We start from the raw sequence: 15,521 nt of genomic DNA on the forward strand, positions 1-15,521 counted from the left end.
CTCTCTCTACGAACGCCAGGTTCATACTCCGCTCGCTTGTCTCTCTGCCGTTCCTCGCCTAGAGCCAGCTTTGTGTCGCCTGGGAGCTCTCCGCCTCCCGCTCTGCTGGTCAAGCGAGGACCTGCTGATGCGGTGGCAAAACCGCTCAGCTGCCCCTTGTCTCGCGTCTAGCCCTTCGGTCCACAATCCAGGGTCGAGTGAAGCAAGACCAGCAGTAGAGCTCTGTCGTGCAAGGTTTTTCCCCCTGTCCGCGTGTGCCAAGGAGACAGCCATTCATGCAATGCTACACTAGCGCCTGTCTTGCCGGGCGTGGTGCAGAGTAGCGTGACCCTCGAACCCCACAAACGATATATACATTTAGCTCACGCATCGTCGTGCCTGATCCTGATCATCTCTCCCCTATCATCGTACCTCTCTCACCTCTGCCAGCGCTACAACTATAAGCACTCCCTACATCCCGACCGCATTGCAGCACCGGCCCATATCATCATTTCACCATGGCTGACCGCGAATTCACAGGTCCCAGGTCGTTGCTCTCGGCCTTGTCCGGTCGTACACGCACCTCGTCCAAGAAGGAGACGGGCACGTCTTCGAGCAAGGCACCACACACCTCGAGCAAGTCCTCCACTGCCACCAAGTCCAGCCGTCGTCATCGCTTCGACGACAAGTCGGGACCTCCTCCACCGCGCGGCTCGCTCACCCCCGAGAAGCTCTCCTACCTCGACTGGCGTCTGAAGCGTATCAACCACGTGCGTCAAAAGTCCGAGAACTCGTCCTTGTGTTGGTACGATGGGCGGGACACGATCGGGCGCAACTCGATCGACGTCAGTTCGTCGTCCCGTATCGACGTCGTGGTGCAGGAGCGCATCGTACCGGCGCCAGCGCCAACGTCGAAGCCCAAACGGAGGGTGCCGAGCAGCATGGCGTACTATGCCGACGAAAAGGCGGCCGGTCTCGAGGCGCTCGAGCATGCCTACTCCGACAGCGTGTTTGCCAACCTGCCCCGTCTCTCCAAGGGCGATTCCTGCTCAGGATCCGACATGTCCGGCTCGTCTGATCAGCACGCCGCGCATCTGCCACCGGTTGTGCTCCATGCTGTATCGGACAAGGACGTCGGCGGTCAGTACTTCGCCAAGCCCAAAAAGTCGCTCTTTGCCCGTGCCGGCTTCAACAAGAAGAAGACGGTCGAAGACACCGAGGCGTCCATGCGCAACAGCGGCCCCATCGCTCGCATCTGGGGTCGCTGAGAGGGATCACCCCTCGTCTCTTCTCTTCTCACCGTCTTTGGAGACAAGCATACCACGGATCACTACCTTGATACCCCACATTCCCACGGATGTTCAATTGATAGGCTTGTCTTTACCCGCTCCTGTTAAGAGCGCTATGTATTTGTACCGCAATGGGTTAGTGTGTCTGTCCCTTCCATCTGTTTGTGCAACACTGGTCTGTGATGACAACAAAACTGAATGCAGACCTCGTCGTTGAGCTCAAACGAGACAGGACGAAGACTCCGGGAGGTGGAAGCTACGAGCTTCTCGAGCCTGCGCAACGAAGGCGGCCTCATCGGTCGAAATCGGGAAGGACGAGGAGCGGATCGATAGCAAATCGAGAGGATTTTCACTCGCTGTGAGATTGAAGGAAATGTTCGGCATCTCCAAAAAACGAGTCGAATATCGGAAAAAGGATGAAAGAGGCAGCAGAGCTTGGTGATGATTGGCTGTGCCCCCGCAATGATCTGCTGCTGCCATGCAGAGACGTCGATCTGTGTGCCAAGTTTGGTTAGGCTGTGGAGCGTGGGAACTACTAGAAATCCACCTTTCAACTTGTCCTCTTCTTTTCTGGTTCGAGCCAGCGGTCGGCGGTCTTGCGACGTTCCATCCTGAAACGTCACTCGACAGCCAAGCTGCAGGGACATCGACTTGCAGATCCATTTTCCGACAGGAGGGTGGCTGCCATCTTGGTGTTCCGCATTCCATCCAAGGCTGATCCAGACAGTGGGGTACGCTGCGGAGAGATCACCAAAGCTTCAAATTGCAGCGTGAATGGACGCAAGGTTGTCGTCGATCAAAAGGGTCCTTGAGCTCGCTTAGGCCGTCGATCCGATCGCGCGATTTCACATTGTTGTCCCGTTGCGCTCTGGCCCTCCCATTCTCAAACCAAGGCCCGTGAGAGGATCGCCAGGGACACCGTCGACGTGGATAGATTCGGATCTCGATGCTGAGCTTCGTCAATGGCAAGAGCGCTGAAGCGGGTCAAAGTGGCTGCGACGGACAACATCGAATCCTCTCACAAGGGCAAACGGCGGTCAAGACAGGCGGCTGACTTCAGACTGGATTGCAGGCCAACGGATGGACAGGTTCAGAAGCTTGCCCTCTGCAATCGATGCGCATTCCATATGGTCTCACCTGGCTTCCTAACGGCGGCTCCAGTGTGCCGCGGTGACTTCTGTGAAGAGCAAAGAGGGGCACAGAAGGGAGACAAAGAGGACCGGATTGGAACTCAGTCTACTATTTGTTCCGGCTGCTGCTGGTGTGCATCGAAGATGCTTCCGGTCTGCTACAGAATTTCCCCTTCTGAGCTGCAGCTCTCTGCCTGTGTCCTGTCGATCCATCCAAATGCGTAGCGGCTCGAGCACGGACTGTGCCCTCACTCCATCCGCCCTCAGCATTCCTTCCAGAGTCTCCGCTCGTCCGCTCCTCCCCCTTCCATTCGGCTTTCCTTCCATCACTTCGCGGCTACCTCTGTGTCCTCACGCTTCATCCGCTACCTGACCATATCGCTGCACACTTCGCTGCAAACACCGTAGACAGAGACATCAATCGTGATACCCCGTCTCAACGTCAACAGTCTTGCACGAAGCCTCCAAAAAGCGAAGGGCGAAACCGTGATAAAGCAACAGTAGATCGACGCTTCGCACCAGCCAGTGGCGACCATCTCCGCAACCACATCAACATGCGTCGACCCTACGTAGAGCCGGGCCACCGCTCTGCTCGTCCCGGGATCCGACACAGGTCTCGACAGGACGGTCCCGATCGCAAGGGCCGTGACCCCAACACACTTGGTCGCAACGGAAGCGACAGGCGGCCTGCACGACTCGTCAGCGATCGCGACTCGGAAACCGAGACCACGGACTCTTATATCGAAGACGACGACGACCAGGGCTTCAGGACCGACGAGAACGCTGTCACCGCCAACGAGGAGCTCGACGATGACGACGACGACGAGACATCGATCGTAGACAGCTCTGTGACGGGCGCCTCTGTAACCGACAGCTCTGTAGGCTCCGCCGGTCGCTCTCGACCTGCACCTGCCATCCGTGGCGCTGGTACCCGCGCTGTTCAGGACTCGGAAGACGACTCCGAAGACGATTCAGACGATGATGATGATGCCTCCACCGATGCTCCAACGCCGCGCAACCAGAGCAGAAGCAACCTCGCCGCTGCCACGCCTCGCAGTCGTCCCCGCGCCTACTCGCGCTCCAACAAGCTCGCACCTGAAGACGAAGGTTGGGCTCCCGAGGGCGGGGCCCCCAAAGAGCGTCGCAAGGGCGGCATCTTGGGAAGATTGACGCGTATTGGCCGCAAGCGAAAGGGTTCCAGTCCACCTGCTGCTCAATCTCGTCAAGCTGCCAACACCGACCTCGTCCTTGGACGGTCGTACGGAGCCGTCCGCGAGCTGCGCAGCCGCAAGAGCAATGTCGGGCAACGACCCACTTCGATGATCTCCAACGGCACCGGAGATCGACGACGTGGCGCAGCTGCCGCCGCCGCCGTCGGGGCTGTTGCCTCGGGAGCTGGTGTTACAGGCCGTTCCGCCGCCCGTTCCTCCAACCTTGCGAGCAGCCGAAGCACTTCCGGACGTGGCGGTTTCGAGGACGACTTTGACAGCGAGCTTGGCTCTGCTCCCCCCCGAGGTGCCGGTCTCCGAGCTCGTCAGCCTCCTTCCACCATCGCCAGCGACGATGCAACAGATCTGGTCGATCGAGACGATGCACCTCTCCAAACGTCCGATGTTCCTCCCCGCATCCCCCTTCCGATCGCCCTGCGGGACGCAGAGAATGCTCGTTCTCCTGAGATCGTCGACCCCTTCGGCGAGCGGGCCGCCACCAAGCAGTCCCACGTCCGCAGCAAGTCGGTCGCTGAAAGCGTGCAGCCCAGTGTCCTCGACAGCAGCGACAGCGCCTCGCTCGCCCGACCCGCCTCGCCTCTGATTCCTGCTTCCGGCCCACTCAGCCACAACGATGCTATCGTGCCCAGCCAGCGTCCTTCGATGCAGTCGCTCAGGGACAATGAGATCGACGAGGACGCTCTCTCGCGATCCCGCAAGCCCAGCATCGACCTCCGTGCCGCTGCTGGCGGCGCTCTGGGCGGCCTTGCTGCCATGATCGGCTTCGACGCGCTTCGCGAGAAGAAGAACGGTCTTCCTCCTAAGGATGACCCGGTCGCCAGCGCACTCGGTCTCGTGCCTTCCGACGATGTTGCCACTCAAAACGCTGCCGCGGCGTCGACCACCTCGGTCAACACGGCTACGCCGGCTGCTCCCATTGCAGCTGCTGAGCCTGTTTCCAACGAGACTCTCTTGCCCAGGAGGACCCGACGACAGGGCAGCAAGGCTTCTGTTCTGACCGGCGCCACGTCAGGCGAGTCCCCTTCGGAGCTTCCTTATACCCTCGAAGACGGAAGCCCAGCCAACAGATCTGCGCCAGCACCTGCCATCACGGGTCCTCTGGCACTCGGAGCCGGTCTTGGCGGTCTTGCGGCTGCTGCTGGCGTCGCTACCGGAACAGATACCGACAGCGAGGTCAAGCTCAGGAGACAAAGGTCTTTGAAGAACAAAGGCAGGGCTCTCGCAGAGGACGACTATGAGAGGACCGAGGCCAATATCGCGCCTGTTCAGACTCGAGACTATGCCGCTCCTCCCTCGGTCGTAAGCGCTGTGTCCGAGATTCCACCGGCCGACGACGAGGTCGAACCTGCTTACACTGCCGCGCCGCTTAACGAGAAGAGCGGCTACAGTCAGCTCGGTATGGCTGCTGCTGCTGCTGCTGCTCCCATCGCCGCTGTCGCTGCTGCTGCTGGCACTCGAAAGCCCAAGACGTTGAAGGACAAGAGCGCAAAGCCGCCCAAGGGCAGTCGCGGTGTCGAGAAGCTGCCGGCGGTCAACGAGGACGGCTCCATCTACCGTCGTCCCATTCCCAAACCAGAGAAGGGCGGCTACTTGCTCACACCAAGCGTGGCTCCGAGCGTCGCCGATCCTCTGAGCGTGCGAGGTGTGGGTCGCAGACGTCCTGTTGCGTCCCAAGGCGACTGGCTGTCCAAGGATCTCTCGCCGCAGCAGACCCACTACTTCATCCGCGAGCTTTCGGCACGAGAGCTGCGTTGGGAGCTCGACCGCGCCTTCCTGCTGACCAGCCTGGAAAAGCCTCAGCGACCTTCCCGCTTTGCCCGCAAGGACCTTTCGAGCGTCGAGGACGACTCGCGCATCAACGACTTTGACGAGTCGTCCGACGAGGACCTGCTTGCCGAAGATGAGGACGAAGACGAGGAAGCCGTCTTCCGACGTGCACCGCAGCTCGGCCAGGGCGTGTACAATCAGCCCACCATCCCGGACCTGCCGCTCCTGCGCTTCCTCTTCAAGAACGCCTTCTGCACCTTCCCACTCTTTGTGGCCAACGAAGAGAAAGCGGATCAGTACGTCGGCGGACCACCGGACAAGGCTACGCTCGCGCGAAACTACTTCTTCACTGGCATCCTGCCTCTGCTGCGTGCGATCCACACGCGCTCGCTGTCTGCCTGGGTCGACCGTCACGGCGAAGGCGACGGAACGCCCTTCAGCGCCGTTTCCACCACCGGCTCTCTCCGCAGCCTCCTCACCAAGTGGGCTTCTCGCTACGTCACCGCCGTGCTGCGCGTCGGGCCTGGCGATCCGTACTTTGAGGACGACGAGCCTGTTGAGAAGGAGTCTTGGCCCTGGCCGGCCTCTAATCTCCTGCCACCCGAGGCGTACTACGCCTTCCGCAAGCCGCTGGATCGCCTCAAGTATGGAGGTTACGAAGTCGACCTGGTCGGCATCCGCAAGCACAGCTCCACCGAGCGCGACTACATCCTCCGTCTCCGACGCCCCAACGCTCCCGACCAGTACGTCGTGCGCAACGACAACGACTTCGAAGAGTACCGACGTAACCTGGCCAAGGACCTGAGCCCGTATGCCTTTGTCAAGCCTCTGCCTCGAACTCGCGGTCGTCCCGATGAGGGCGAAAGCGATATTGAGGACGGCAGCCCGTATGGCTCGGAGCGCTCAGAAGGGTTCAATGCGGCCGGTCTGGGCTCTGCGGCGCTGTACAAGTCGCAGGATGATCGACTGGGTCGCAAGGCCTCGGAGCGAGAACTGCGTGGCGGCGGACGCGACGGACGAAGACGCTACAGCTCTGCTAAGCAGAACGGTCGTCCTGTTCTGGGCCGTGACGACCGATCGGAGTACGGAAGCGAGGTCTTCGAGGACACTGCGGACGAGAAGTACCTCGACGACGATGACTACTCCGATGCTACGCTGCAGCCTAGGCGTGGTGCTTCTCGGCGAGGAGGACGTGGCGGGCAGGCTCAAGCGAATGGTAAGAACCGTCAGTCGCTGCTCGACAAGGGCAAGGGCTCTTTGCGCAAGCTCACGGGCAAGGAGTCGCAGAACACGTCGCGCAACAGCTCGCTCCGACGAAAGGATGGTCCCAAGAACTCGATGTCCAGGCAGAACTCGAATCGCCTTGCTCCGCCTATGACGAGCGTCGGCGGTGCGGGTCGGCCCGAGCGCGCCAGCACTTCGTCGCGCCGCCCTCCCGCTGCTGGTGCTATGGACTTCGAGGCTCGACGCAACAAGCTGCGAACGTGGCTGCGCGACACGCTCGCCGTGCGCGAAGCAGGTCATGCCAACGAGACGCAGAACTTCCTCACCATTGGTGGCTTCATGGAGCGCAACCTGCGACGCAGCGACTACGAAGACATCAAGGAGCGTAGCCGCGAGGACAGCCATCGTCGCAAGGAGCACGGTCGGGATGCGGCCGAGGCGGGCGACGATGTTCACGACCTGCGGGACGTACGCGACGAAATCTGGTTCGATTGCGTCGAGGGCGATGGCTTCCTCAAGATGTACGATTCGCTCCGCGAGACGCCCGACTATGCGCGTCTGCCGCTGGGCTACCAGAAGATTGTCTCATGGGGCAACTTGCAGATGGCACGCTGGCTGTACGGCGTCTTTGTGGCGGGTGACGAGTCGCGTGCCAACCTGGCGCGCGTGCAGGACGTCTACGAGTCGGTGCCGTGGAGGAAGCTCGCGTTCGCTATGAAGTCGCCCGTCGCTCAGATGGTGCGCTCGTGGAGGGACGAGTTCCTGCGACGTGGCTTCCTGCAGTCGATGCTGCACGTCATGTTGGAAGACGAGCCCGAGACGATCGAAGAGGACCTCGTTGAGCTGCGGGCCGCCATCGGATCAGACGTCATGTTCCAGAAGCTGCGTGTCTTTGTCGACTCGCCAGGCGATCTCAAGCGTCTCATTCGACAGCACGCCGAGAAGGCCGGTGTTCCGCTCGTGGCTGCGATCGTTCGTGGCTCCGAGCAGCCCAAGCTCAACAAGATCGAGGTGCAGCGCGTCATGGACGCCTCGGAGGCTTACCAGGACTTCATGAAGACCCTCCCCTCAGTGACCAAGAAGAACAATCACAAGGAGCCCGGCTACCTTCTCATCTGCAACCTGCAGCGGGCGCTGCGTCTGCTGTCGCTCCAGCGCGATGGTGCGCAGGTGCGAGGCATGCTGCAGGACCCCATGATCGCTGACGCGCTCACCGCCGCCTTTGAGCCGCTGATGGAGGAGGTGAGGCGTCTGCACAAGGTCAAGGGCATTGGCAACGCGGTGATGGATCTGCAGTCGTTCTTCGCTCGACTCTTGGACCACCTCACGGGTCTGCGTGCTCGTGTGGTGGACCCGCTCACGGCGGTCAACAGCATCGCCGAGATGCTCGACGACGCTGCGCCCGCATGGTACCGCTTCCTGCACACCGCTGCCGACTCCACCCCCACGGTGTTCAGCTTCTTCGCGTGGTTCCGTCATCTTGCGATGACCATCGGTGCTGGATCGGACGACCTAGCCCAAATCTGGACCAATCCGCCCGCCGCGCCTGCTGCTGAGGAAGACGAGGGCTCCGACGGCGACCGTCAATCGGTCGAGCCCAGTCCGGAGTACGAAGGCATCCTGGACCCGGCGACGATGCGCGAGATCAACTCGCTCTCGGAACACGGTCGCCGGAAGCGCAATCGTCAGATGGAGATTGCGTGCCGCTGGGCGGCGGGTGATACGGAGGAACACCACCCGGTGCAGATCCAGGGCGACGGCAGAGGCAAGACGCGAAGCGAACCTTACATGCCTCGCGAACCTAGGCCGGCGAGGAAGGCGCCTGGACTGGATAGGTTCAGGAAGTCGTTCCGCGAGGCTGTGTCGAGCGCTCTCGCCCGCTGAAGGATGCGCTCACACCACCATATGGACCTTTCCCCCTCATTCACATTCACAGACGGACACTTTTGATACATTCGACATTCCTTTACTCGACCGACACATGTTTCATACCTGTACCATCGACCGATTGACTCTGTAGATACTGTGCTCGAATCTGACCCTATGAACCCTGCTCTCCGTGCCAGTGTTGCTAGATGGCGCGTGCGTTTGTGCGCACGACTGAAACACGATGCGACCCGATCCGGAGGATCGAAGGGGGGTTGTGGTTGCTATCCGGGTCGCCACATGTCTCAGAAAGGGACCGGGTCACGTGGCGTCTTTTTGTGGCACGGCGCAGAACAACGGTGCAGAGGAGTGAGACAAAGTGGACTGTCTTTCTGAGACCTGGCCAAGGAATGTTAGCGCTGTCGCTTGGATGAACATGGAGCGCGAGCGCGGCAACGACGACAGGCTAAAAGCACGATAGCGTTGTGCTGAGATGAAGTCACTTGCGGTCTTTGCTTCGTAGAAGCCTAGCCGGTGTCAGCGTGTGAAACGTGACTACCGTAGGCCACCGGGCTGTGGATGGTTGGATGGAATTTGGCCCGCTTCTCGCATGTGCTGCCGCAATCCAAGCGGTGACGGGCCAATTTCGGTCTCTCGATCGACGAGATGCCCGAGATGATCTCCTCGTCGAGACTATTGCTGACGATGACGAGAGCAACGGTCAACCATCCGCACATCTCCATGTCGCCATGTCTGCACCGACAATTGACACGTCAAGAGAACACACCTGAAACACAATCCCCACGTTCTGCTGACACTGAGACATGTTGCGGAGTTTAAAATTTCTGTCATTCGGGCGGGTGACTAACGGCCGTGAGCCTGGTGACAGGACGAGAGGAGGGGTCGGAGTTAGGCAGGCGCGTACCCGACCTTGGACTGAGCTCGAAATTGACCGTCGTGTTAATGAGGGCCGTTGGTGATCTTGCGAGCGCAATTCGCACGCTCGCGTGGGATAGCTGGATGAGACATCGACGAAGGAAACGAGTACCGCAACGGTCAGGAGCGCAATCTAAGCGCCGATGGATAGGTATGTCTCTCACTTCGAAAAGACGGGAGCGTCGGGGACGGCCGATGGGTTTTGGTTGCCAAAGAGGTTGCCGCTCGCTTTCAGCGGGTCAAGCGCTCTGTCAGTCGGCCATTGGCGGCCGAACCGTACCAACCCAGACACGCCTTCTGCCAGGAAAAAAGGCACGGCATTCTCAACGAGAAAGAACATTCCAAGCGAACAAGCAGATGAGCATGGAGAGGCGCTTGGCGGCTAGCTCCGCCGCTCGGCCTTAGGCGATGTCGATGCGGGGGCATGCTCGTTTCATGACGGCATGCTTATGGGGCGTGGACAACGCGTGGGAAATGGCCAATGATTTGCCAAGCGATAGAAAACGATGGATGGGGGCTTGGCCGATTCACCGGCTGAACTCTTGGTAAGGCACATTGATATTAAGGTTCAGACTCCTTCGAACCGAACGGGCCATCATCCAGTCATCGTAAAAGGGCCAGCTCCGACAAGTCGAACTCTCTCTCTCTCTCGGCGTTCAGCGGTTCGAAAACCGATTTCTCACGCCTCAGTTTCGACGGCGGAAGGCTGCCGTCATCGAAGCCATGATGGGCATTAAAGTTTGCGTGCTCATAGCGAGAATACATGGGATGGACGAGCGGAGCGGAGTAGGGCGCAGCAGAAGCGATTCGCGGTTTGCCGAGAAGTAGCGCCCCGGCGATGCTCGCTAAGGCTGAGCTTGACCTTGTTTGCCGCCGTCTTCCTCGCGTTCCTGGCAGTGATGATGACGGCGACCAAGCTCGATGTGGCTTGCGAAACAATGGTCGCTCTCGGACCAGGCCCTATAATGTAGGCATCCGACGGGTAGTCGAAGCCCTGATGACACGGACATCGTGACAACAAGGAACGCAATGGCCCGAGAAATCTACGCTAGTCGTCGTCGTTACGACCCGAGCGCAAAAAATGCAGGTCCAGGCCTGTTCGATGCTGCCTTGCCCTGCGGCACGCTCTCAGCTTCTCAAATCGAACCGAACCACGACTAGTCCTCGTGCCTCTCTGCCGTCATCCAGCTTCTAGATGCCGTCTTTTCGCCGGCAAACATGGCGCTAGAGTCGGTCGATTGCAGCCCAGTCCGAGCTCCCGACCGTTCGCCGCTCCTTCGTTCCTGAACTTTACTTCAAAAGAACACTGAGACCTCCTAGTGTTTTTTCCCACCTTGTGAAACAAGTGACCTGGCGTATCAATGAGATCACGAAGCGGCTTCCCAACCTTGTTCTTCGCTCATCGTCGACGGGTCATCGCGGTGAGGATAAGACGGATGCACGACGTCCGAAGGGGCTCCGAGTGTGCCCACTGTGTACCGGTCAAAAGACAGCTTCGATGAGACACACAAAATCAACCCAGCCGAGCCGCTGACAGTTTTTGGCGCTCCGACGGCTCCGACGTGGTTTGGACAGTGAACAGCTTCAGAGTCCGCACGCCCGCTTAGCCTTCTTGAGCCCTTTCGACATCCGCCCTCGCTTGGCACAATGACCGCACAAGGCATGCGATCCCAGAGTGCGTCGCTTTCATATTCAGCCTTCCTCCCTCGACGGAGCCTTCTTTCATGTGTGAACCCTGATGAGCAAGTGAGCTCTATCCTTGGTCGATGATGATGTGAGTTTGGGGATTTCGGTTGTTCGATCTGACCGCCCATAGCTGAGCTTGAACCTTGTAAGCTATTCATTTTTAGCAACCAATTCATGCAAGGCGGATGAGATTGCCGTTGGAGCCTGTCGCTATGCACGCCTGACTGTTGCCCTGATACCACTTACGACGATCGACAATCCAGTCGCAATCGTCTGAGTCTCGACTCCTGTGTCGAAACACAGGTTCGGAGGAGAACGAGGACATTCGATACGAAGGCGTCGAAGCAGTGGCGGATGGAACGGAATGCCCGGCCAAGCCACTTCGATCCCACGCTAACCACACGTCCAGATCTCGAAATTTCGATTTAATCACGAAAAACAAGATGGAAAATTCACAATTTGGGCCTGGCCTTAGCCTAGCCTAGCCGAGCCCCCGTCCTTGAGCTCGCTTGACCAGGCGTCTGACATCCCGTCGGATGGCCTCATGCCGTAATGCACTATCGTTCAACCTCCGCTCTGCACTTTGCTCACAGTTCAAGAGGCTGGGCAGAGAGCCTTCAAGTCGGAGACGGCCGCTTGATCGAGAGGCGCTAACGTGGGTCATCCTCCCTCCTGTGGAAAATGACGCTCATACCCCCTTCCCCCTGCTCGCTGCCCCTTGCGTGCCGCCAAGCATGCGTTCAAGCCGGCGTACCTAACCTCTCCTCCTCAAGTGCCTGGTCGTAAAATCCATCTGAGCTGACCTTGAAAACTTAGGCTTGGTAGCAGGCAGAGGCGGCGGCGAATTCCATACTGTCAATATACCGCCAGCGAATCTGGTCGATTTTCCTAAGAAATTGCGGTCCATGTGCCGCTCCAGCCTTTTGTCTGCAGTTTGTCAGTCAGTCCCCCTGGCATTTTGCCCGGCTTTCTCCCTGCTCAAACGCACAGCATCGCGTCGGGTTGGGGCGTACCTGAGCTAAAATGGCATCGGCTCGCCGTTGAATTGGCAAGCGCTTTTGCTTGTTGTTTCTCGTATGTCTCTTGCGGCAGCTGATCCGACTCGCCTGGCATTCTCCGCGCTTTTGTCCCCTCCCTGCTGTTGCCCCTGCGTGGCTGCCCCTCTGCCCTTGCGTGCTGTGGGATGCAGCTCGGCTTCTCTCGCTTCTACGCACGGCTTCTATACCTTTTCGAGTCCGCTTAGCAGCAGGGCAAGAGGGTAAAGCGACACAATCCATGCCCCCCATTTGACTTATAAGCAGCCCCGGTAGAATTGGCACTTCCTCCCCTTCTTTCATCCGTCACCATCTTCCCTTCCCTACCACCCCTCCACCATCTACTACAACAATGCACTTCCGCACCTCGTTCCTGTTGATGGGCGTTGCCGCTGCCAGTCTGGCCGTTGCTGCCCCTGTGGTGGCCGACTCGCCCGCCGCTGTGGAGCGTGCCAACGGTGCCCCTGCTGCCGACTTCCTCCAGCCTAGCAAGCAGTTCTCCTACAAGCGCGACGAGGTCGAGGAGCGCGCCAACGGTGCCCCCTCCAAGGACTTCCTCCAGCCCAGCAAGCAGTACAGCTACAAGCGCGCCAACGGTGCCCCTTCCAAGGACTTCCTCCAGCCCAGCAAGCAGTTCTCTTACAAGCGCGACGGTGAGATTGAGGAGCGTCAGAACGGTGCTCCCGCCGCTGACTGGGGACGCAACCCCAAGCAGTACCAGTACAAGCGCGAGGTTGAGGAGCGCCAGAACGGCGCCCCTGCTGCTGACTGGGGACGCAACCCCAAGCAGTACCAGTACAAGCGCGAGGTTGAGGAGCGTCAGAACGGCGCCCCTGCTGCTGACTGGGGACGCAACCCCAAGCAGTACCAGTACAAGCGCCAGAACGGTGCCCCCGCTGGTGACTACGGTCGCAACCCCAAGCAGTACCAATACAAGCGCGACGAACTGATGGAGGAGCGCGCCAACGGTGCCCCCAGCAAGGACTTCCTCCAGCCCTCCAAGCAGTACTCGTACTAGATCCGTTTAGAGTCAGCATGTATACCACTTTCCTTTTGTTCTGCTCTGTCTTTCCCCCGTCGGGGTCGATGAGATCGATCCCCAATTGCACACATCGTATACCGTTCCGCAAATGTGTGTGTGTGAGGTCCGCGGAGAGATGACGGTGAACGGAACTGAATAGATGAATGGAAGGGATGGGCAGCGCATGAATGACGCTGATCCGATCAGGTGGGTGAGGCGATCATGAGTTCAATGCGGCGGAGCACGAATCGATGGCCACAGGGTTCCGCATCAATGGTTGTGAGGGTAAGGCGACCTGCCTTAGGTGTACTGGCTCATGCTGGGCGCCTTCCCTGCGAAATGATCGGAATCTCGATGCGCGTCTGATGAGCAAGCTTCGGCGTTGTTGGAGCGTGGGTTGCGGTGGGGATGACAGCTGAATGGTGGAGCGAGGCGGTGGTGGGGAAGGACCAGAGTTGACCGACGAAGAGGTCGTCGGAAATCGGCAGTGTTGCTCTCTCCACACCCGCGTGTTTCACACTTTTTTGGTCTCGTCGACGATATTCATCTTCACAGTCGACCATCTCTTTCATCTCTCCCTGCCTCGATCGCTGCCAGAGCGACCCATTCGTCGAGTCGGAAGCGTGTTCCGAGCAGCCGCAGTGTCCGACGTAGTGGAGTAGCAGCGCATTACACGAGCGTAACTGGAGGGGCTGTAGCAATCGACTTGTAACAAGGCGGACCGGGCGTATCGACAGACTCAAGGTCGAACCTCTTCGAACGCGAAAGGGTTTGAGCAGCAGCATCAGCAAGCAGGGTCTTCGAGCAAGATGGGAGATGGTACCGTTGATGCAGTCGTGGTCAAGTCAACACGGCGCAAGTCGCGCACCTCTACAGCAAGCATCGCGTCCAACTCAAAACCACGGTCGTCACGGCGCACCTTGCGCATCGTCCTTCTCAGCCTAATAGCCGCCACACTGGCGATACTTGCGCCTCTCGCCTTCCCTTCCGCATTCCTGACCTCTGAACAGGTCTCTCAGGTGACGCACTTCTTCGAGCGTGCCGGGCTCGACGTTCTCTCCACCACAGACGTGCCCGCGTATCCTCACCCGAGCAACGACGTCCCGCAAACAACCCCCCTCCGCGGCGGCCACACAAACAACTGGGCGGTCCTCGTTTGCACCTCGAAATTCTGGTTCAACTACCGTCACATTGCCAACACGCTCGGCATGTATCGCACCGTCAAGCGACTCGGTATCCCTGATAGTCAGATCATCCTCATGCTGGCGGACGATGCGGCGTGCAATTCGCGCAACAAGCATCCCGGACGGGTATCTTCCTCGGCCCAAAAACTCGATTTGTACGGGTCGAATGTTGAGGTGGATTACCGCGGGTATGAGGTTTCCGTCGAAAACCTCATTCGTCTCCTCACCGGCCGGTTGCCTGCGACGACCCCGAAGGGCAAGAGGCTGGACAGCGACGCACGAAGCAATGTGTTGCTGTATATGACCGGTCACGGTGGAGATGAATTCTTGAAGTTTCAGGACAGCGAAGAGATCAGCGCGGTCGATATCGCAGATGCCCTCGAACAGATGCATCAAGCCCATCGCTACCATGAACTCCTCTTCATCGTAGATACCTGCCAAGCAAATACCCTCTACTCGCGCATCTACAGCCCCAACATCCTCGCCACCGGCTCGAGCGAAAAAGGCCAAAACAGCTACAGCCACGGCGCAGACGACGATCTCGGCGTCGCCATGATCGATCGGTATACAAACTTCATACTCGAATGGATGGAGGGCGTCGACAAGAGAGGAAACGAGACCATCAAGATGCTCTTCGATGCGTATGATCGGGAGAAGATCGAGAGCGATCCGGGGGTGAGGAGCGATTTGTTCAGAAGGGAGCTGGGGGATGTCAAGGTGACCGACTTTTTTGGGGGCGTCAGTCAGGTCGATCTCACGCCCAAGGTGCGGGAGGTGATGCTCATGTCATCGTAAGCTCAGAGCACTGGTTCAAGAGTCATACTGAAAGTGCGACGAGTGCGAGCTAGGTGCAGCAGTGTGAGTAAGGATGAGATTTGATTGCATCGATTCAAGGCATGGTGCGATGACCAGCCAGGCTGTGAAGGAAGACAAGGGGAATGGCGGGCCTCACACAGGCTCACGTGCTATCGCCCGCCATGGTTGAGCACTCACCTGATACGCTCGAAGCATCGTCGCAGCGATTGCTGGGCCATTCTGTGATGAGATCGTCTGAGCTGTACTTTGGTGCCGTCGAGAGGGCCGCGTCGGGCTGATCTCGAAGCGAGTCGGCATGAAGAGCCGATGGATGATGCTGCACTGGAAGAAGCGACGGCTAGGCGATCAGAATGTGCGGAT

General features: G+C 59.1%; 4 protein-coding genes across 4 annotated transcripts; all 4 read left to right on the forward strand.

The window, feature by feature from the left end:
* Window positions 1-497: 497 nt before the first annotated feature.
* On the forward strand, window positions 498-1,247 carry PSEUBRA_002300 (uncharacterized protein; the record flags this gene model as incomplete). Its single annotated transcript, XM_016435459.1, has 1 exon — window positions 498-1,247. The coding sequence occupies one exon, from the start codon at window positions 498-500 to the stop codon at window positions 1,245-1,247; it is 750 nt and encodes a 249-aa protein (XP_016293200.1).
* Window positions 1,248-2,952: 1,705 nt separating this feature from the next.
* On the forward strand, window positions 2,953-8,502 carry PSEUBRA_002301 (PX-associated domain protein; the record flags this gene model as incomplete). Its single annotated transcript, XM_016435451.1, has 1 exon — window positions 2,953-8,502. One exon carries the CDS (start codon window positions 2,953-2,955, stop codon window positions 8,500-8,502), a length of 5,550 nt encoding a protein of 1,849 aa, XP_016293201.1.
* A 3,990-nt stretch (window positions 8,503-12,492) lies between these two features.
* PSEUBRA_002302 (uncharacterized protein) lies at window positions 12,493-13,158 on the forward strand (the record flags this gene model as incomplete). Its single annotated transcript, XM_016435457.1, has 1 exon — window positions 12,493-13,158. One exon carries the CDS (start codon window positions 12,493-12,495, stop codon window positions 13,156-13,158), a length of 666 nt encoding a protein of 221 aa, XP_016293202.1.
* An 812-nt stretch (window positions 13,159-13,970) lies between these two features.
* Window positions 13,971-15,140, forward strand: PSEUBRA_002303 (Peptidase C13, legumain; the record flags this gene model as incomplete). The annotated part of the gene is made up of 1 exon (XM_059464786.1): window positions 13,971-15,140. The coding sequence occupies one exon, from the start codon at window positions 13,971-13,973 to the stop codon at window positions 15,138-15,140; it is 1,170 nt and encodes a 389-aa protein (XP_059320758.1).
* Between the last annotated feature and the right edge of the window lie 381 nt (window positions 15,141-15,521).

The sequence above is a fragment of the Kalmanozyma brasiliensis genome (genome assembly GCF_000497045.1).
Source record: "Kalmanozyma brasiliensis GHG001 unplaced genomic scaffold PSEUBRA_SCAF18, whole genome shotgun sequence".
Classification (NCBI taxonomy): domain Eukaryota; kingdom Fungi; phylum Basidiomycota; class Ustilaginomycetes; order Ustilaginales; genus Kalmanozyma; species Kalmanozyma brasiliensis.